The sequence below is a fragment of the Esox lucius genome, chromosome 9, assembly GCF_011004845.1.
Source record: "Esox lucius isolate fEsoLuc1 chromosome 9, fEsoLuc1.pri, whole genome shotgun sequence".
In the NCBI taxonomy this organism is placed as follows: Eukaryota; Metazoa; Chordata; class Actinopteri; order Esociformes; family Esocidae; genus Esox; species Esox lucius.
This window is the reverse complement of record NC_047577.1, coordinates 15,379,722-15,401,550: the sequence shown is the minus strand read 5'-3', so window position 1 is coordinate 15,401,550 and position 21,829 is coordinate 15,379,722. Positions and strand designations below refer to the sequence as shown.

At 41.9% G+C, this 21,829-nt stretch overlaps 2 protein-coding genes across 2 annotated transcripts; both read right to left on the bottom strand.

The window, feature by feature from the left end:
• Positions 1-346: 346 nt before the first annotated feature.
• sumo2a (small ubiquitin like modifier 2a) lies at positions 347-11,414 on the bottom strand. The gene is made up of 4 exons (XM_010872975.5): positions 10,922-11,414; positions 10,136-10,267; positions 1,279-1,350; positions 347-953 (listed from the first exon to the last, which is right to left on the bottom strand). The coding sequence occupies exons 1-4, from the start codon at positions 10,940-10,942 to the stop codon at positions 888-890; spliced, it is 291 nt and encodes a 96-aa protein (XP_010871277.2). The 5' UTR covers positions 10,943-11,414; the 3' UTR covers positions 347-887.
• Positions 11,415-11,568: 154 nt separating this feature from the next.
• Positions 11,569-21,318, bottom strand: gga3a (golgi associated, gamma adaptin ear containing, ARF binding protein 3a). Its single transcript, XM_010872976.5, has 17 exons — positions 20,573-21,318; positions 19,923-20,007; positions 19,235-19,310; positions 19,028-19,126; positions 18,796-18,919; positions 17,131-17,234; positions 16,720-16,800; positions 16,416-16,553; positions 16,210-16,291; positions 15,986-16,102; positions 15,460-15,696; positions 15,164-15,255; positions 14,765-15,021; positions 14,133-14,413; positions 13,855-14,024; positions 13,579-13,689; positions 11,569-13,115 (listed from the first exon to the last, which is right to left on the bottom strand). The coding sequence occupies exons 1-17, from the start codon at positions 20,610-20,612 to the stop codon at positions 13,005-13,007; spliced, it is 2,205 nt and encodes a 734-aa protein (XP_010871278.1). The 5' UTR covers positions 20,613-21,318; the 3' UTR covers positions 11,569-13,004.
• Between the last annotated feature and the right edge of the window lie 511 nt (positions 21,319-21,829).

The window sequence follows — 21,829 nt, the reverse complement described above, 5'->3', positions numbered from 1 at the left end:
ACACAGATTGACTGTGAACCTCGGTGGATATCAAAATATATAGTATTTCGCTAAAATGAATCAAAACATTTTGGGGGGGGGGGCACATTGAATTACTTTTACACTTTAGTCAATCAGCAGACGTGCTTATCCATATCGACATACACTAAGTGCATGCATCATCAGTAAATGTAAGTGGTGCACTCCCTAAACGTGGCAACTACAGTTGAGAAACCTATCAAGGAAAAAAAAATGCCTAAATAAGCAGCTTTATTCAATACTCCAGTCTACATGCATCTCACTGTTGAAATTGTGGTAGGTTATGCCAGCGACCTACTGTCTGAAAAGTAATGATAAGTCGATCAAAAACATTACAAAAACAATTTATTTAGCAGACACGAGTCAATTAAAACACAGGCTAATTGAAGAACATCGAAAAAATATCACAAACAAAAGAAGTATAAAAAGATCAAGAATCCATCTCTTAAAAGACAAAAAGGTAAGTCTGTTGACCAGCAATCATCAAAAAATACTGAATTAGAATTTACATAACCCCCTTCCAAAACAAACATTGTAGTGCCCAGAATTGTTGGCTTTGATTGCTATCATTTCCGCACATGAAACAGGACCATACTGACAAATATGGCCTTCACAGGATTGCTGACTTCCAAATCAACCCATAGCCCCTTTTAATTAGGCACATCAGTAAACTTAAAAGGGTTAGAAAAATCCAAAAGAAATGTTCGACAGCAGAAGGCATAAGCATTCATCAAAACTTAATTATTTTCAGACCTGCATGAATTGTCTAGGGTTAAGAGGTCAGGGTCGATTTGGAAAACAGAGCCAGAGTTTGTGATTGTGGAAGTGGCAGGGGAAGTAGGGGGGTTGGTGGGACATGGAAACAGTCTCTAGTGAAGAACTCCCCCTGTTTGCTGCTGGAACACATCGATTGTGTCTTCATCTTCCATTTCCAACTAAAAAAATGACAAGATGAGTAATTAAAGAATCACTACTAAAATCAAATAGCATATTAAAAGAGCATATTTGGGATTTTTATAAGAAATATAATTTCCATAAAAGAAAATAAACAAAATCTATATGCAGTAAGTGTTTCACAAAAGTTATTCACCAGAAATAATTTTCGGTGCATTAAAAAGTACAGCATAAAATACAGAATTTATACTGTTAAACAAGAGGGAAACAGAGAGGTCCAACACTTTTCCAAGCAGCTGACACAAATGGTGTGGGTGTGATAGAGGCACAAGGCAGATCAACATTAAAAAACACTGTCCAACTTACTTGTGATGGCGTGTCTGTCTCGTTGATGGGTTGACCATCAAACCTAAACCGAATCTGCCTCATTGTCAAACCCTGTGGAAAGGCCCACAAGACACTCAAATATGAGCAGCGGCAAATACTGTAAAATATTATATATGCATATTTATAAAGCATGCAATTTCAAGTGTCTACTAAAAACTCATCTCTACAGCACGGTTTATAATTAGGTGTAGCCTGGCCCGGGGGCGTGAAGGTGACCAGTAGGCTTGATACTGTCCACCCTTGCTGTCTTGCCAGGTGGGCTCTCGTCACCACTGGGATGCCCTCCCTCCAATGCCTTTCGGGGGAAGAGTCACTGGCTTGTTGTTGACTCTCTGTTGCGCACTTGTGCAATTGGGCTGTACGCTGCTGGCAATACTCGGCCCTCATTCAGGGGGGTTGCGGTTGGTGGGTGTCCCTTTGGTTGATGCCTGGCAATGTGGGTGGATTGATTTCCTGCCTGTTGGGCCCTGGCCGGGGCCTCAGTTTCGCCGGACCCCCCATCTCAGTTCCAAGGTGTCACGCTGCTATATTATTGTGCTGGGGGATATGAGGAATGCACTTTCTAAATTCTCAGTTTCCTCCAGTTTAACATTTTAGGAGGAGATGAGGTCCTGGTTCACACCTGCGGAGTACCTGGTTTGGGGGGCCCATTGCTGTCCTTGTCCTTGTCCACCTGGCCATACTTTTACCTAGTCTAAAATCAAATAGCCTCTGGATTTAGCCCAGAGAAATGTATTTATTATCCCAATTGGACTCTTAATATCTCATCCGGCACAGCCAGAAGAGGACTGGTCACCCCTCTGAGCCTGGGTCCTCTCTAGGTCTCTTCCTAAAATGCGGCCTTCTTAGGGAGTTTTTCCTAGCCACTGAAATTCAACACTACTGTTGTTTGCTCCTTGGGGTTTAAGGCCGGGTGTCTCTGTAAAGAACTTTGTGACAACTGCTGTTGTAAAAAGGGCTTTATAAATACATTTGATTGATTGAGTTGTGGTCTTTGTTTGACCAAAGATATATGTTTGGGAAAGATCTATTTTCAAAATAACAAAAAGGTGTTTACACTGTTACAGGACAAATGGCAGTTATACTTCCATGTGACAACTGCAGGAAAGTATTCTGGATGTATTGCATCTGTTCAAGATTTTGTCATCAGCTTTACATGGTTAATTATCCAGGAGCACCGTAGGGGGGGAAATTCGGTTTTGTCTTATCAATGGATAAGCCTTGACTAATTGATGGATTTGTCATGGAGCCTCTCTGATGAGCAAGATTCATCAATACTGTTGCTGGAGGAGACATCTGCCGGTCTGAGGACAATGGGAAAGGCCTCCTCCCAGATGCAGTTCTCCTTCTGTATAAAGGCTGGTGTGACTTGTCTACTTAAGTGATGAGTTCAGGGACGTCACCAGAAATCCATGGATAGGGGGGCTAAACCTTGTTTTGGGGCGTCTGGGCATACTCCCAAAAATATATTTTCATAATGTATTTTTAAATTAACAACAGGTGAAAAATCTATCAAAACAAGGTTATTTTTGGTCAAGGTTGGCTAAAAGTCCATTCTGTCCTCATCCAGCCAACACCAACAAAAGGCACAAAAACATAAGTACTATTTAGGCAAAATACTTTTGTCGACTATAGTTTATATTAAATAAACACCTACATACATATTCTGTTTCTAAACAAGATTTGTCTGAATAATTTCAAAACAATAGTCAATAGCCTATTCATCTTGGAATGAAGTAATTTTTATCATAATAAAAAAAAACATTTAACTGGATCACCCTTCCTGAACAGAATACATTGAAATACCTAAATCTTCTTGTATCAAGTTATCAATGTTTATGATTATTAGCGACAAAAATGTTTTATAGCATGTCATTAATGGTCATTTTTGAAATATAACTTTTCAGGTAGTTGGTTTGTGACATAGCCCAATTATTCGCTACCTTACTATTTTGTTGAATTACATTATAATTGCTTTTTATTTGTTACAAATGACAGAGCGTAGTCTTCTCTGAAGTGTCTACTAGAAAGTTGTAGCTAGCTTTCTTGCCTTACAGTAAAGGAAAAAATATATATTTTCATGACAACTGGTCTGTCGTGCAAGTCGAGTTTCACGATTTGCAACTTGTTTAAAACAATTTCCATTTGATATTTAAAAAATGCCCCCAATTTTTTTTTTACTGCCATACATTTCTACAGAAATGGTGGTGGGCTAGTTGAAAGAGTATATTGATGGATATAAAAAGTCTACACACACCTGTTAAAATGCTAGGTTCTTGTGATGTAAAAGAACGAGACATAGATAAAACATTTTCCACCTTTAATGTGACCTATAACGTGAACAATTCAATTGAAAAACAAAGTGAACTCTTTGAGGAGCTGAAGTCCCCCTAAAATAGGCCTAGGGACGTCCCCGGATGAGTAGATATTTTCTATTGGTTAAACTAACAGGGCAAACTCAGCAAAGATTAATTTAGTGGGTTTGGACGGGCCGCAATTTCTTCTGCATGGCAGACCTGAAGGAGCTGGAAGGTGAAAGAAGATCACCAAAGGAAGAAACCCTGGATCCGGTGACATCTGTGGGTTTAGATCTGTTGCAATCATTACATGCAAAGCATATGCAACAGAGTACTCAACATTTCTACTTCGTTGCAAATATCAGGGTTACCCACTCTAAGTCAATTGTCATATTCCCTGACTTTTACTGACTACAATGCTGAATTTCCATTACCTATAATGAATGAAAAACCAAGCAAGCTTTGTGCAGAGCACTGAGCAGACAAAAACAAGCCCACAGTGTTTTAAACCCATCAATTTGTGAGCTTTATTTACTAGTTAACAGATGTTTTCAATAAAAAATAAGATTTCACTGCTTAAACACACCGATCAGCCATAACATTATGACCACTGACAGGTGAAGTGAATAACACTGATAATCTCATTATCATGGCACCTGTCAGTATGTGGGATATATTAGGCAGCAATTGAACATTCTGTCCTCAAAGTTGATGTGTTAGAAGCAGGAAAAATGGGCAAGCGTAAGGATCTGATCAACTTTGACAATGGCAAAATTGTGATGGCTAGACAACTGGGTCAGAGCATCTTCAAACCTGCAGCCCTTGTGGGGTGTTCCCGGTCTGCATTGGTCAGTACCTATCAAAAGTGGTCCAAGGAAGGAAAAGCGGTGAACCGGCGACAGGGTCATGGGTAGCCAAGGCTCATTGATGCATGTGGGGAGCGAAGGCTGGCCTGTGTGGTCTGATCCAACAGACGAGCTACTGTACCTCAAATTGCTGAAAAGGTTAATGCTGGTACTGATAGAAAGGTGTCAGAACACACCGTGCATTGCAATTTGTTGCATATGTGACTACAATGGGCACATGAGCATCGGAACTGGACCACAGAGCAATGGAAGAAGGTGGCTTGGTCTGATGAATCACATTTTCTTTTACATCACATGGACCAGAATGCACTAAAGGAAGAAGGCAAGCCGGCAGAGGCAGTGTGATGCTTTGGGCAATATTCTGCTGGGAAAACTTGGGTCCTGCCCTTCATGTGGATGTTACTTTGACACGTACCACCAGACCATGTGCACACTTCCATGGCAACGGTACTCCCTGATGGCATTGGCCTATTTCAGCAGGATAATGCGCCCTGCTACAAAGAAAAACTGGTTCAGGAATGGTTTGTGGAACACAACAATGAGTTCAAGGTATTGACTTAGCCTCCAAATTCCCCAGATCTCAATCCAATCGAGCATCTGTGGGATGTGCTGGACTAACAAGTCTGATCCATTGAGGCCCCATATTGCAACTTACAGGACTAAAAGGATCTGCTGCTAATGTCGTGTTGCCAGATACCACAACACACCTTCAGAGGTCTAGTGGAGTCCATGCCTCGACGGGTCAGGACTGTTTTGGCGGAAAAAGGGGACCTACACAATATTAGTTAGGTGGCCATAATGTTATGGCTGATCGGTGTAATGCACAATTAAGATGATGCTCCTGTCCGCTTCATGCGGGTAGCATAAAAGGATCCTACAATCATCCACCACTGTTGTCTTCCATGGACGTCCAGGCCTTGCAGAGCTCACCAGTGTGTTCTTTTTTCCCCTCAGAATGTACCAAACCGTTGATTTGGCCACTCCTGATGTTCCTGCTCTCCCTCTGATTGTTTTGCAGCCTGGCCTGTTTCACTTGTACTGAGAGCTCATTTGACCACATGTTGTGGGTTCACAGCAACAGCTTCCAATGGCAAATATCACACCTGGAATCAACTCCATACTTTTTACCTGCTTAATTGATGAAGAAATAACGAAGGAACAGCCCACACCTCTCCATGAAACAACTTGTAGGTCAATAGTCCAATTACATTTGGTCCCTTGAAAAAGGGCTACATATTAAACAGCTGTAATTCCTAAACCCTCAAATTAAAACTGGAAGACTGCACTTTAAGCCCATATTCATTATTTAACTGTAACTTAAATATATTTTGGTAAACAGACAAAAACAAAACTTGTGTCAGTGTCCAATAATTTCTGGACCTAACTGTATAGTACACCATTTTCATTTACCAACTAGTGGCAGACAATTCTGAAATTAATCTTTAAAAGGGGGCCATATGTAAGGTTCTACTAGCATAGATACAATCATAAGCATACATAAAATCCTAAATCATAAACCAGAAAGTCTGCAGTTAAAGTTAAGTTAATGTTTCAAATATTTATTTATACTAAATTATCCTGAGTGCTTGAGATATTCCTCATTAAAACATTTACACCAGTCAGTCATTGTCTTGTCTACACCAACTTGCTTTAGACACCCGCAGTACTATCCCCCAACCCTAAACCACCCAGCTAATACCGTTCCTGTTTCATTCAGTAAGGGAAGTGGAAAAGTCACATCACTGTAAAAGTTAAAATTCGGTCTGGTAAAAGATTGAGGCAGGATTCTACACAATGCACCTTTAAGCACTCCTTGGTTAAATATAAATAGTTTTGCGCCAGTCAAATATTCCAACATTGTGTATTACACCAGATTTGTGTTTCTCAAGCCTTCTCTAAAAGTGATTTGGCATTTTGGGTTGACACTTACCTTTCTCCAGAAAATATAAATTTGTGCTCAAAAGTTTGCATACATTTGGAGAATTGGTTATATAAGTAAAACATTTTAAGAAAAAACAGGAGTGAGCAAGCAAAACAAATTTCTTACGCGATTCATATTCAACTGTAGGTTATAACAGAATGGCAAAATCGTAAAACATGGCAACAAAGAAAAAAATGAACTGACCCCTGTTCAAAAGTCTGAATACCCTTTAGTTCTTAAAACTGTGTATTGCCCCCATTACCATCAATGACAGCTTGCAGTCTGTAATAGTTGTCTAAGAGGTCCCAATTTCTTGCAGGTGGTATAGCAGCCCATTCGTCTTGGCAAAATGCCTCCAGGTCATGCAAAGTCTTTGGTCGTTTTGCATGAACCGCACATTTGAGATCTCCTCAGAGTGTCTCAATTACAAAGGGTGAGGAGACTGATGGCCACTCCAGAACCTTCACATTTCACTGCTGTAACCACTGGAGGGTCAACTTGGCCTTGTGCTTAAGGTCGTTGTCATGCTGGAAGGTCCATGAGTGTCCCCTGCGCAGCGTTCATGCAGAAGAATGCAAATTGTCAGCCAGTATTTTCTGATAACATGCTGCATTCATCTTTGATTCAAGATGGCGCCAGTGTTTGCGGCGAATTGTCTGCTCAGTATTGTGTCTACTCTCCTAAAAATCGTTTTAAGAAATGCTTAAAGAGACCGGGAAAGCAGGGAGGTGTGCTGGCGAGACTAAAAGCTTACCCGATGTCCTCATATGCGACTGTTCCTGGGAGTGGATGGTACCGTATTCCTGCAGTCAGGTGTCTACCAGATTCCAGACGTCGCTGGATCCAACCTGTCATCCCGTGTCTACTGGCTGAGGCTCCCCAATCCGGCGAACACGGGCCAGCAGAGGCGGCGTGGATCATGGGAACCTTCGTCCTCTGATCAGTGGAGGGGCACGGTTCAGTGGGGAGTGTGTGCTGCGCATGGCTCTGATTAATGCTAGATCATTAGCAAATAAGACATTCCTGCTCAATGACTTTTTTTACTACTCGTGAGTTGGACTACTTGTTTTTAAAAGAGACCTGGCTCCATGCTGGTGAGTTTACTCCTCTCTCAGAACTTCTTCCTCCGGAGTGTAATTTCCTCAGCTCCCCATGGACTACTGACAGGGGTGGTGGGCTAGCATCTGTATTCAATTCCACTTTCAAATGCCGGCAGACTCCTTCTGACAGTTTAGTTAGCTTTGAACTGAGTTCAACCATCCTTTTCCCTTACTGTGCCCAGTGGTGTATCGTCCATCTAAAGTCAATAAGGATTTTTTGACGGACTTTGCGGCGGTGATTATGTTGGATTACGATTGTTTTTTAATTGTTGGTGATTTTGATATACATGTTTGCTGTTGAAAATGGGTCCAACACAGTCCGACACATGAAAAAGGGCACAAACTGGACCTTGTGTTGCCTTACAGTTTGTGTCCACATCACTGAAATTTGTGATTTTTGTATATCAGATCACCTGCCTGTTTTGTTCACTGTCACAGTTCCCTGCTCTAAGGCTGAAAATGTAGTTCCTGCAAGTAAATTGCGTGCGATTAACCCCTTAACTTTGTTTTTCTAATGCTTTTAACAAATGTTATTGTGTAATCTAGATGACAGCTGTGCTCTTAGCGTTGATGATTTTACTACACTCCTGCATCATGCATTGCACTGATATCTTAGACTCTGTTACGCCTTGGCTAAACGACAGTACCCGCACTCTCAGACGTTCACTTAGACGAGCTGACAGAAAATGGAAGAAGGATAAACTCCAGGTGTCCCTAGGAATGCTATGTAACAGCTGTACTAACTATCAGAGAGCTGATAAAGCAGCAAAACTACCATTTAAATCAAACCTTGTTTCCAACAATAATCATAGGCCTCAGGTTCTCTTCAACTCTCTTAACTCTCTGATAAACCCCAGTAGTGCAGCTTGTATTGATCCATCAGCCAAACTGTGTGAGGATTTTAAAACATTTTTTATTGGAAAGATTGCTGCTCTAATTAAATTACCAACTTCCTCCACCCTAGACCCTTCTGCTCCCTCCACCTTTTCAGCCATCTTCAATCAGTTTGAGCCTGTATCACTTTCATTATTAATCGTACCATGCGGCCCACAAACTGTCCCCTGGACTCCATTCCCACCAATTTTCGCCTCCCTCCATTGGCTTACTGTTCGTTTCAGGATTGATTTATAGATTTGAATGCTTGTTTTAAAGGTTTTAAATGGATTGGCCCCTTTTTATAACTTTTACATCATCATTCTCCAGGCCGAGCTCTGAGGTCACCTAACCAGTTACTTTTAGTTGTCCCAAAACCCAGGCTAAAAACTAGAGGGGATAGAGCTTTCGTGGTGGGTGGTCCCATCCTCTGGAATAGCCTACCACTGCATATTCGAAATGCCCAGACTATACACACTTAAGTCCTTGCTAAAGATGCACCTTTTTACTCTGGCTTTTAATTAAATGTCTGTGCTGCTATTCTGTCTGTGTCTTATGTATCTATGTAATTTTTTACCTGTAAATTTCATATATTTTGTATTCTTTGTTATTTTGTCCTGTACAGCACTTTGGTCAACGGAAGTTGTTTTAAATGTGCTTTATAAATAATTCCCTGTACCTTTAGAGCTCAAATACCCCAAAAACATCAGTGAGCCACCACCATGCTTCACAGTGGGGATGGTATTCTGCATCCTATAGGCCTTGTTGACCCCGCTCCAAACATAGTGCTTATGGTTGTGACCATAAAGCTCTATTTTGGTCTCGTCACTCCAAATTACAGTGTGCCAGAAGCTGTGAGGCGTGTCAAGTTGTCGTCGGGCACATTGTAACCAGGCTTTTTGTGTGGCATTGGCGCAGTAAAGGCTTCTTTCTGACAACTCGACCATGCAGCTCATTTTTGTTCAAGTATCGTCGTATTGTGCTCCTTGAAACAACCACACCGTTTTATACTGCAGCAGCCTGTATTTATTTTTTTTCCAGGCAGTTTTAGCTGAAATCTTTCTTGGTCTACCCGACTTTAGCTTGGTATCAAGAAATCCCTGAATTTTCCACTTCTTAATAAGGGATTGAACAGTACTGACAGACATTTGCAAGTCTTTGGATATCTTTATATAACCTTTAAAATCTTTTATAAAGTTCTATTACACAGGTCTTTTGACAGTTCTTTTCTGCTCCCCATGGGTCAGTATCTAGCACACTCAGTGCTCATGTGAGAACTAACAAACTCATTGACTATTTATACACAGACATTAATTGCAATTTAAACAGCCACAGGTGTAGGAAATTCACCTTTAGTTGCCATTTTAACCTGTGTGTGCACATTGTCTGTCTGTGACCAGGCCAAACATTCAAGGGTATGTAAACTTTTGATCAGGGCCATTTGGGTGATTTTCTGTTATCATTACGATTTAAAAAGGAGCCAAACAATTATGTGATAATACATGGCTTCATATGATCACTATGCTTAAATAAAATAATTGTTTTGCATGATCAGTCACATTTTCAAAATCAATGCCAACATTTCTCAATTTCTAACAAGGTACGCAAACCTATGAGCACAACTGTATATTTGACTCTCAAACTGAGATAATGTTGGCAATTCCAGGTTAGTGGAACATTTTGTTACGCTATAAATTATCTTTGTAGCAACCCTGATTTGAAGGCATTTCAAAGGTTTTCTAAAAGTAGCTAAGTAAAGGGATTTTCGAGGAACCTTACCTGTCTTTCACAATATGCCTTCATGAGTTTGCTTAGAGGTGTGTGCCTTTTAATCTTGAACTGGACCACTGAACCATCTTGTCCTGCCACCTTTAAGTTTATGTGGTCATTGTTTTCAGTCTTCACTCCGTCCTAAAAACCAAAACAGATTTCATATGGAACTGTACTCGTATCCATTAATAGCAAGCAGCCTGATCCCGCTAACTTTCATAAACGCTCCAAGGATTTCACATAAGCTCGCGGGAGAATGCAGACCCTAGTGGATTTTCTACAATTGTTTAGGGGGGAAATTCAGTAATTTACTGTACTGACGCTCAGAAAAATAGTGACTTTTGAAATGACATTGAAGTACAGACCTGCGTAGAATTCTACGCTTCATAACAACTCATGTTTGCAACAACCTAATATATCAATTTTAGCATTATAGCTGTGTAGCTAGCTAGTTACCATGTTTATATGGCCACGGGCCCCTTTAAGCTAACGTCTGGTCACTGGTTAGCATTTCCATCTTAGCATAATAACATTACATTTCAGTTACGAAACGAAGCAACCAAATAACAGAAGGCAGAATTTGTATCAATTTAATGATAATCGTAAACAGCATCGTTAGAAGTTAGCTAAGCGTACCTAGCTGCACAAGCCTATTCAGAAATGTGCCAGTATATCAACAGACTTCAGAAATGAAATGCTCTAAACATAACATTTCTGAATAATTTCATACAGACTAACATGACTAGAATATATTTTCATAGTAAAACATGGGGACAAATACGTTTCGTTTCCCACCTTAGGTTTTTCGTCTGCCATGGCTGCTTACACTTGAGCGTCTATGTTTTTTCCACGCTGCTTGCTTGGGCAGCAGAAGCACAACTTCATCTGCGCTAGTTTGGAGAGCAGTGGGTGCTGCGCTTTTCCCATGACGATACACTTAAGGACACTCAGTGTGTGCCCATTTTTACTTGATGTAGAGGTAGTTCGAAACATTGTAAAGTAAGTCAACGGCAATCAAAGTGTAAGGGAGTTTTTGCAATCATTGCATGGGCATGTTCCTCTGTCCAGGCAGCGGACGCCTGACCTAATACAACGTCGGAACATTGCTTCGGCGCAGCGTAAATTCGGTAGCATTAAATTGTTCTCCAGAAGCTGCAAGTTAGATCCAACATCCCAAAAAAATGATTGGCACTGTGGTTGACCATTTCCTGACAAACTTTTCGTGTCAAGGAAGTCAAATCTATAATCCGGAGAGTTTCACCAGTCGGAGTTGGATCTAAAATGTTAATTACGGCCGAAACCAACAACTTTGAAATACAAATTCTCAGGTAACTCCTTCGCAGTCGCCACGAGATTTGGGCGTAACAAAAGGACAGCGAATCATAGGAAGAGGTCTCTTGCTGCTCTCATTGCATGATAATTTTAACAAAATATTACAGCGATTCTTTAAAATCAAGACTTTAATTCTTCATGCGGTAAAACAGGTCTTTGAAAATACCTCTACAGTACACTTTTGTTAAATCTCATTGAAGAACCATACAATGCACATGAATTCATTTGACAATCTAACACACACACACATACAGCAATAACTTAAAACAAAATCTGGAAATTATTTCTATTGTGAAACTACCGATAACTGAAAGCTGAATGTCAGATTCCCCTGTACATTGTATTATACACAACAAGGGGCACCCATATATCAGTAACCCTATATTGAGTTACTGATTCAGATTGTATTGTAGCCTACCACCAAAGGCAAAAAACCTACACTGTGGGTTGTTTAAAATGCAATGTGATGTTTAGGGTATAGTTAATAAAAGGTATTAAGTAGATGCTCTTTTCCAAAGAAAGTTAACTGCAATTATTTAAGTACCTTGCTCAAGGGCATGTCAACAAATGTTACCCATTGCTACACTTTAATCTCACCCTTCTTGCATCTCCACACAGACATGAGGTTAGCTGCGCTGCAAAAGAGCGAAGAAGCTTCCCTATTCAAATAACTTGGTATATATCTCAATACATTTCTCTCGCTTTTGGTTAACCCCTAGCTTTCAACAAACTCAACTGCTACCAAGCCATGCAGACTGGGACTGCAGAGAATTTTGCAGTGAGCTGATCTCAGTAGACAGAGCCCACTTCACTCAGTCACCATCATCCCCCGAAACCAATATTTCCATTAGACACGTCGTAAAAAAACATAAAAAATGTAATAAGGAAGGTTTCACAGTCACACATCTTCGCAAGCTATCACCTCTAACGGAAACGTGTCATAATATCACAAAATGAAATAAATAGGCAGCTAACAAAAAAAATGTAATACATTTCAAATGTGAATTTCAATTTTGTTAGTAAATGGTAAATAGCACTCGGCTCTTAAAATACAAATAGCAAATTTGAATATATTCACAAAGTACTTCTCAACACATTAAGGATGTACTCACCATTTAGCAAACTGTACTGTCATTAAGCTGTACCATCTTTTTCGTCTGAGGTATAGAAACGAACTCAAAGGTGGTGGACTACACCAGTCAGTCCAGGTCATGTTTTTGGTAAGCAGTGACAAACTGGGGATTGTCTCTGTCCAATTATTGGCAACCACATGGTATGAGTGAGTTCTCAGTTATGTTTACAGTATGGAAGATGCAATACCAAACACTAGATCTGGCTGGCATTCTAAAGTGCAACAACTCTGTTCAGACTGGAAGTTTAAAAATAAATTAATGAAATAATATAAACATGGCATAATGTTAATAGCTCTCAATAACTTAGTATGAAACATTCACAAATACATTGATTCTTCCAGAATACTGTCTCTGAAGTGTTTACCGACACCACACTAACTGCTGTTCCTGGCACCGTTCTGGGTTTAGGGAGGCTATAGAGCGCCCCATCTCTCAACTGGGGGGAACTGATCCACCTCCCCAGCTTCAGTGCACTGCTCTTCTCCCAGTGTGAACGTCAGTTTGTACCTCATGCGAACGTTCTCCTGCAAGAGAGAGACAGGTAGAATGAGCATGCCGGCGCAGAATCTCGGCACCATTCTGACTGGACCGCACTCGCAGATGATCCAGGTGAAGCGACACAGGCCAGCGATGTGGAATGATAAAAGACCAAGTAACAAAATAATGGCTCTTAAATTCTTTTTGCAAGCATCCCACATACAAACCCAGCAGTCAATGTACGGCACCACATCTGCATCAGACCACGGTTCGAGACCAATTGCCTCCACATATGTTGAAAGTATTACTTGAAAAGACAAGAACACTGACATGTATTTGGAAATACACTCCAATGCATGACATTCACACTTTGAAAGTCACAGTTTTTTTTTTGTTTAGTTTTTTCACAGAATGAAAAAACTAAACGAAAACAGTTGAACGTGGTCATACTGTCCGTTTCTTTCACCCAAAAACGTCCGATTCAATCTCACCGACCACACTAGGACTCACCCTCAGCGGGTTGGCCAGCAGCATGACTTGAGTGATGGCGGCAGGGGGAAAGATGGGGTTAAAGGGCGCAAGATCGGTCCCTGAAGGTGGCTGTAGTCTTACCCTCATCGACTGGCACAGAAAAAGAAAGGAACAGTTAGGAAGTGGGGCAAGATTCAGTGACGGTTTGAAGGCAGGCTCGGTTTCACATGCCAAATGGTCATGAGTTCAACAACTATTACCCAACGGTGGAATGGCATGCTAAAGCGTAACGGAGGAGATCGCGCCAGTCCACACCTTTGGTACAGCGGCCTGTAGGACTATGTTTGTCACGGGCAGAGGTGCCGTATTCAGCATGGACACCACCATTACCAGCACGTCTGGGCGACCCGGCGGGCAGTCGGTGGCAAAGTGCAGGAGAACGCGGACCCCGTTTTTATCGTAGGCCGTCACAGGACACACCTTGCCTTAACCATTGCAGAGGCACAGACAACACTTTCAACCACCGTACTGAGCAGTATGTTGACAAAACTACAATACCCGGAATTAATTGCAGGCCATGCTCTGGTACTCACTCGGGTTTATGGTGTCCAGGGGGACGTGAACGTTACTTAAGGAGATCGCAGGGGTCTTAGCTGGGCTAATCTGCCCCAGAGGGACAGGGGACAGAGAGCGGAGGAGGGGGCTGTCATCAGCCTGGGTTTTGGGGGACGATGTATGGGCAGCAGCAGCAGGTGAGATGCCCAGGGGGAGAGGGCTAGACCTGGAGGGAGGGATTCCCAGGCAGGGGGAGGCAGTTGCCCCCGTAGTATCACCCATCCCAAACAGGTCACCAGCGTTGATCACACCAGGCATGCTGTAGTAGGTGAAAGATGACAGCACATTAAAAAGAAATAGGGCTCTACCACCAGATCCAAGAACATTTAAATTAATACTGAGAAATATTATAAGCAGCAACACCACCAATCACTATTTTACAGTAATTTACAATCTTCACACGGCACAGCCAGACGAGGACTGCCCATCCCTCGGAGTCCAACTGCTCTCTAGGTTTCTTCCTAGCCAGTGTGCATCACTAATTTTTGCTTGCTTTTTCTTTTAATATAGGTATTATTCACTTTCATTCCTTCAGTTACAAAAACTGTATTAAATGCTAGCTAAAGTCCAGTCTTCACAGTAAAAGTATGACTAGTGAGAAGATGGCCACCTCAGGGGACTGCCCAAGTCCAGCATGGCCAGGTCTTGCAGACTGTGGTTTAGGGAAGCAGACACTGCTTGGGCAGCAGCACTGGGATAGGGGAAGGAAGCCATCCCAGAGGATTCTGGGTAATGGACATTTGTTGAAGCAGACTCCACAGTAGAAGCTTGGAACAGGTCCAAACCAGCAGTTGTGGTTGAAGCTGTAGAGAACTGAGGAGCTGGGAGAAGACAGCTGCCAAACAAGTCCAATCCTGGGCTCTGAGCCTGGCAGAGAATGGATTAAACACACAAAAATAAATGTAAATTAGGAACAATTGGCCTTCAATACATAATGTGTGGAAATGTTTCCAGGATCTTGTAGATAACTATGACTATCCTGACTGTGTGACACTTGGAATTTGCCAACCTGTAAAGATGTCGTCCACAAATGATTCAAGTTGTCATCTTTCTGTGTATTCACAATTTGATCGCTCAAAGCAGAAACTGGGTCGTTAAGGCCTGAAACAAACAAAACAATATGAGATCCTGTCCCATTGAGAAAATTCTCTTGGACACCAGGGGGAGATGGCTCATGGAGGAGACTGGTTTGGTCCAGTATGTGACTTCAATGTCCAAAACATTTAAATATGAACAGAGACAACTAACATCACGAGATCACAGCCAAAACAAAAAAGTGCCAATATATCCCATCCTGTGCTTCACCTAGAGAAAGGAGCTCCTCATCAAGGAGGGAGAGTGCTGTGGAGGGTTTGCTAGGGATTGGGTCCTCCATAGCTGGGCAGGCAGAGAGCTCCTGGAGGGGGGCAGGGCCATACAGCAGGTCTGCCGGGATGAGGTCAGGGTGTTGGGCTACAGGAGGCTGCTCTGGTGGGGTGGGGCTTTGGAGGTCCAGGCCAGCCAAGTCTATCAGGATCTCAGACTGGTTACTGTCTTTGGTACCTGCCGAGGGAAAGAGAATTGTTTCACTCATTTGTTAGTGTTATTATGATTCAGTGAAGATATATAAAATAGTAAAGATTATTAAAATAGTAAAGATTATTAAAATAGTAAAGATTATTAAAATAGTAAAGAGATATATATATATATATATATATATATATGACACACATTACAATGTCATTTCAGATGAAAGGGAACTTATGCTTTTATAAAGAATTCCGGTCCAGGGACTCAGAGGAAAAGGTTGACTTGGAATAATGTGAAATCTGTGAAGGGGCGGTATTCTTACATTGTGCAGCTGGGTGTCCAATGGACTCCGACTCTCCATTCACGGTTTGTCCCTCCACGATTCTTTTATAAGAGTTGATGACACGTGAGAGATCGTCGCTGGCCTGCAGGATGTCCACTGCGGGGTCGCAAAGGGTCAAAGGTCACGACGAGAAACGAGCCAACCAATCCATACAAGGGATTTGACTGATTTGGTCATGGAGGGCCTCAGTGTGTTGCGGTTACCTAAGCTGCTGTCATTGTCCTCGGTCTCTGTGGCCAGCTTGAACACAGTCCCTCTGAGCTTGTCACAGTCACCGTAAAGCTCCTGAAATTAAAACCAACGGTACCACTACAACTAAGGTGATGACGACATGGTAGAAAAGTAGTCTGCACCTCCCCTTTAAGATATTTAACCAAAGCGTTTGTACGGATGGAAGATGGGAACCGACCTTGATGAGCTCCTTGTCTCCGTCTGTTGACTGTTCCCTGCTGAAGTGGCTGAGCATCTCGTTTAGCAGCTTAACACTGTTGTTGACCTCTTCCAGGGTGCTACTGCGCTTGGCCGCCCTCTGCCTCCTCACCTCATCCTGAAGCAGAAACACAAGCTTACCTCAAACCCACAGGGACACAGCGACTGGCTCCGTCGTTACAGTGCTCATCGACAGCGCGGCCGTTCGTGCGGTAGCTCTGCCCGAACAACCGCTGCCCACGTCAACGGATGTGTGTCGGTACCATGACGACGCACAGGCTCACCTCTTTGACCATGTTTTTGATGAGGCGGTTGGCCTCCTGCAAATCCTCGGGCTTTTTGCTCTTCAGAAGCTCGGCCAGTCGCTGCCGTGGGAGAAAGAGGGGCGTTAGGTAATCAGTTCGGCACGGCCTGTTTCCCACAGTACGATTCAGACTCAGCAGCTAAGCCAAGGTCCCAGGGTTTAAGAAAACAACTGAAGTAATAAACCAACTTCATGCGACAGAAGCATGCAGCAATGACCCCTGGCTTTTTATCATAGGATGACAGGGTCAGTAAGAGGGGGTGAAAGATTCACTCATCTGTTTCAATACCATTTGCATTCCATAGACAGAATAAACAAGCGTCCCCCTCCTTTAAGCACACATTCATTTTCCCATCGTAGTAAACAAACATTAACATGAATGCAGTCTTACCTTACTCTTCTCTTCGTTCTCAAACACAGGGTTCTTGGGCCGTGGGGGGGGCGACGGCATTAGGGTCTTATCCAGAGGAATCTCCGGGTCATCTGTGACAATACCTGAACAAAAACATTATTATTATTACAAACACCTTGGAAAATCGACCAATCTACTTCTTCTAGATGTATTCAAGACAGAAGCATCCCTTCTTGGTCGGAGCTACATAAACTGGGTATTTCGATCATGTGCTTTGAGCTGATTTAATCCTGGATCTACAAACCTGATTCCAAAAAAGTTGGGACACTGTACAATTGTGAATAAAAACAGAATGCAATGATGTGGAAGTTTCAAATTCCAATATTTTATTCAGAATACAACATAGATGGCATATCAAATGTTCAAACTGAGAAAATGTATCACTTTAAGGGAAAAATAAGTTGATTTTAAATTTCATGGCATCAACACATCTCAAAAAAGTTGGGACAAGGCCATGTTTACCACTGTGTGGCATCCTCTCTTCTTTTTATAACAGACTGCAAACGTCTGGGGACTGAGGAGACAAGTTGCTCAAGTTTTTAAATAGGAATGTTGTCCCAATCTTGTCTAATACAGGCTTCTAGTTGCTCAACTGTCTTAGGTCTTCTTTGTCGCACCTTCCTCTTTATGATGCGCCAAATGTTTTCTATGGGTGAAAGATCTGGACTGCAGGCTGGCCATTTCAGTACCCGAATCCTTCTTCTATGCAGCCATGACATTGTAATTGATGCAGTATGTGGTCTGGCATTGTCATGTTGGAAAATGCAAGGTCTTCCCTGAAAGAGATGACGTCTGGATGGGAGCATATGTTGTTCTAGAACTTGGATATAACTGTCAGCATTGATGGTGCCTTTCCAGATGTGTAGGCTGCCCATGCCACACGCACTCATGCAACCCCATACCATCAGAGATGCAGGATTCTGAACTGAGCGCTGACAACTTGGGTTGTCCTTGTCCTCTTTAGTCCGGATGACATGGCGTCCCAGTTTTCCAAAATGAACTTCAAATTATGATTGGTCTGACCACAGGACACTTTTCCACTTTGCCACAGTCCATTTTAAATGATCCTTGGCCCAGAGAAAATGCCTGCGCTTCTGGATCCTGTTTAGATACGGCTTCTTTTTTGACCTATAGAGTTTTAGCCGGCAACAGCGAATGGCACGATGGATTGTGTTCACCGACAATGTTTTATGGAAGTATTCCTGAGCCCATGTTGTGATTTCCATTACAGTATCATTCCTGTATGTGATGCAGTGCCGTCTGAGGGCCCGAAGATCACGGGCATCCAGTATGGTTTTTCGGCCTTGACCCTTACGCAAAGCGATTGTTCCAGATTCTCTGAATCTTTGGATGATATTATGCACTGTAGAGGATGATAACTTCAAACTCTTTGAAATTTTCTGATATTGCTCCACTATTTTTTGCCGCAGCATTGGGGGAATTGGTGATCCTCTGCCCATCTTGACTTCTGAGAGACACTGCCACTCTGAGAGCCTCTTTTTATACCCAATCATGTTGCCAACTGACATAATAAGTTGCAAATTGGTCCTCCAGCTGTTCCTTATCTGTACATTTAAATTTTCTTTCACAACCGGGCCAAAAATAAGGATAACATGGAAGTAATCTACAAAGTGGAAATCCTACCTTGTTTTTTAAGCATTTGATAAGCTTCGCTGATTTTTGCCTCCTCGGGTAAAGAGAGTGTCCAGCTAAAGAGCATGTCTACTACTCTCTTCTTCACTACTTCCGATACTCTGTCGCCTAGATACTGCAAAAGAGGGTTCATCAAGATTGCATTTTAACAAAGCAGAAAGAAACATTTTTGAAATATAATGTTTGGGATGCACACAACAGTTAATTGACACGATCAACTTACTTTAGGTGACACTACTTTGATGAGTTCATTTAGAAACCTAAATTTCCCAACTTCGTTATGAAATCGTTTACCACAGTTCTTCATGCAAGCCTCTAAAACCTGCAACAAAGTGGATGATTTTAAACCTGTAGTTATACCTTTTTATTTAGTAAATGAATGTTACGAACTGCTGATAAATACACAATGTTCTTTTGGGAGGTTACGCACCATTAAGGCCTGTATTGCCTCCCATTCTTGCGGGGACTGGATTTTATGAGCTAACAATCGCACAGCAATCTGTGGACTGAAACAAAAAATGGGTCATCATTTCACAACAAACCACAAACAAACGAAGGAATTTACTGTTCAGAATTGGGTCACAGGGACTGGGTTCTAATCCTGCCCACAGCTCCCAACAAACTCTGCTTTCCCCCAATATCTCTGTCCAACAAAGCAATAAATGGCCCACAATATATTTAAAATCAATCATGAGGATATGCAGTTTACAGCTGTGACAATGAACACAAAAACTTCAATGGATAAGATTAAACTCAGCTGTACTAGAGAAAAGCCTGAAATAGCAGGAAAACATGAGACAATGCTCCTTGCCTGTGCCCTGACTTTCTCTCCATGCTTGACTAACCCCCTCAGATGACCACAGAACCAAACATCTATATGAATGCCCATTTAATTCATTCCTTTTGTCCTTCAAGGCTCATTGTATTTTTTTAAAATAACTATTTCAAACTATCCAAAATTGTATTCAAGCAATAACAAATTGTTCTTAAAGAGAAATAAAATAAACACTTGATTACAACAAGGTTAGTACATTAAGAATAGAAATGTGTTTAGCTTCTGCAACATTATTCAAGGTGCATGCAAAAGGCTGCTAGTAAGTAAATGGCATGAAAGTTACCCCTCCAACTCCTTATTGATTTGATCACAGAATCCCATGATGTACTCCCAGTCTTCCTGCCTGTTGGAGGGGTTGGTGGCTTTGTCTGCAAGGGGGCAGTTAAATTAGGCACCCATAAAACCTTACTGATGGCTGGCATCCACATGACACAAACCAAAAGGTTGCAAGTTAGAGCACACATCCGAACTCTGTTTTGAATCAAGTATCGCAAGATATATTAGAATGCAGGTAGCCCTAGTTAACTACTTAGGTACATGTAACTGCCAAGTCAGCTGATTCATTTGTAAACAACTAGCTAACTAACGTTAGATAACTGCTAAGTAGCCGGTTACTTCCAAACATTGACCACTAGCGAAAGAAGAGAAGCTAAGCTAGCCACCTAACGTGTCAACAAGGGGTCGTAATCAGTTAGGAAACACAGACCATGAATTTAGGCGAAAACAGCTAGCATTACAATTGGCTACAAAACGGCAAACATTCCAAGCATCCTCATGACTCAAAACAGTGAATTAAAATAAAGCTGGATGAACAGAAACACATGGCAATTTGCCCTTAATCTACATTGTAACTGGCTCCGGTGATTTAATTTAATGTAACATGCATTAAAAAAAAACTACTGTATATTTGATTGAAACCCCAAGCCTACTTACTGAGCCATGATTCCAGCGACTCCCCTTCCGCATCCGCCATATTCACAGTGCTCTGTGTTGCTCCGGGTAAGAGAGGAGACACCGCGTGACTGCGACCAAATTTCTCACGCTCCCTTCTTCCCTTAAGCAGGATTGCATTCCAAATTGTGTTTTGCCGCCCACTATTGGACGTGGGAAATAGTTACCTCACGATAAAGAGGGGGGAACTACACGTGATATACGTCCCAGTGCACGTAATGATGTCAAAAGCCTAAAAAGATATATGTATTCCCTGTACTGACTCTCGCAGCTGTTAAATTCGTGACCACCTTTATCAACATTCTGGATTTCTAGTTTGGCCTGTACAACTAGTTAACTGTGCAATACCCACATATGGGTTTCCAGTTCCATGTGTTCCTCATCTCCACTTGCAAAAAGTGACCTTATGGAGATGACTTTAACATTATTTTGTGTGGGCTCTGCAATGCCATGGGCCCCGTGAATCATACCCACCTTTCACCGCTTTAGCTACGGCCCTGGTTCTTACCATCCCCCCACAAAAGCAGCAGACTTTGATGACCAAGAGAAACCACTGCAAGGTCTCAGAGCAAGTGATGTAACTGAAACGATATCAGCACCTCAACTAAATAGCCATTTCACATCTGTTATACTACTGTTTGACCAAACCTACTTCACCAAAGCTACAATGGGCCTCTGTTTAAAGTACACTGTCCCAGCCTTGTACAACTCTACTCATAGGTAAACAGCAAAGACTCAGAGTCCAAAACCAAGATATCAAATGCTCCTCATACAAAAACAACAAATATTTACAGAAACATACAGGGGTTAGGTGACCACATAGGAGAGGATGGATGTTTTCCAAGCAGAGATTTATAATTTAGTCAGCTCAGCTGACAAAATAATTTTTTAAAGCTACTAAATAGAGAGCAACTATTGTAAACACTTTCACATTCATACTTTGCTTATTTGACCACAGATAGCCAATCAAATAAACATAGTGGACATAATTTTCCAATACACTGACACGTATAGATGGTGGTCACAGACAATTGCTCTCTTATCCTTCCTGACTGGATTATTCTCTAGTATAGCATGAGGCGGTACCTACAGCCCATTCAGGTTGCACAGGCAGTCAAGCTCCTCCAGGATGGCACATCCATGCGTGCCGTTGCAAGAAGGTTTGCTGTGTCTCCCAGTACAGTCTCAAGAGCATGGAGGAGATACCAGGAGATGGGTCGTTACACAAATAGAGCTGGA

Excerpts from the sequence above, each read along its gene's own strand:
- sumo2a (XM_010872975.5), bottom strand. The coding sequence starts at position 10,942 with ATGGCAGACGAAAAACCTAAG. Across the intron at positions 1,351-10,135 it reads AGGCATATTGTGAAAGACAG|GGTTTGACAATGAGGCAGAT; the intron begins GTAAGGTTCCTC and ends GCCTTTCCACAG. Across the intron at positions 954-1,278 it reads AGACAGACACGCCATCACAA|TTGGAAATGGAAGATGAAGA; the intron begins GTAAGTTGGACA and ends TCATTTTTTTAG.
- gga3a (XM_010872976.5), bottom strand. The coding sequence starts at position 20,612 with ATGGCGGATGCGGAAGGGGAGTCGCTGGAATCATGGCTCA. Across the intron at positions 15,022-15,163 it reads TGTGGACGACATCTTTACAG|GCTCAGAGCCCAGGATTGGA; the intron begins GTTGGCAAATTC and ends ATTCTCTGCCAG. Across the intron at positions 14,414-14,764 it reads GACTTGGGCAGTCCCCTGAG|CATGCCTGGTGTGATCAACG; the intron begins GTGGCCATCTTC and ends CACCTACTACAG.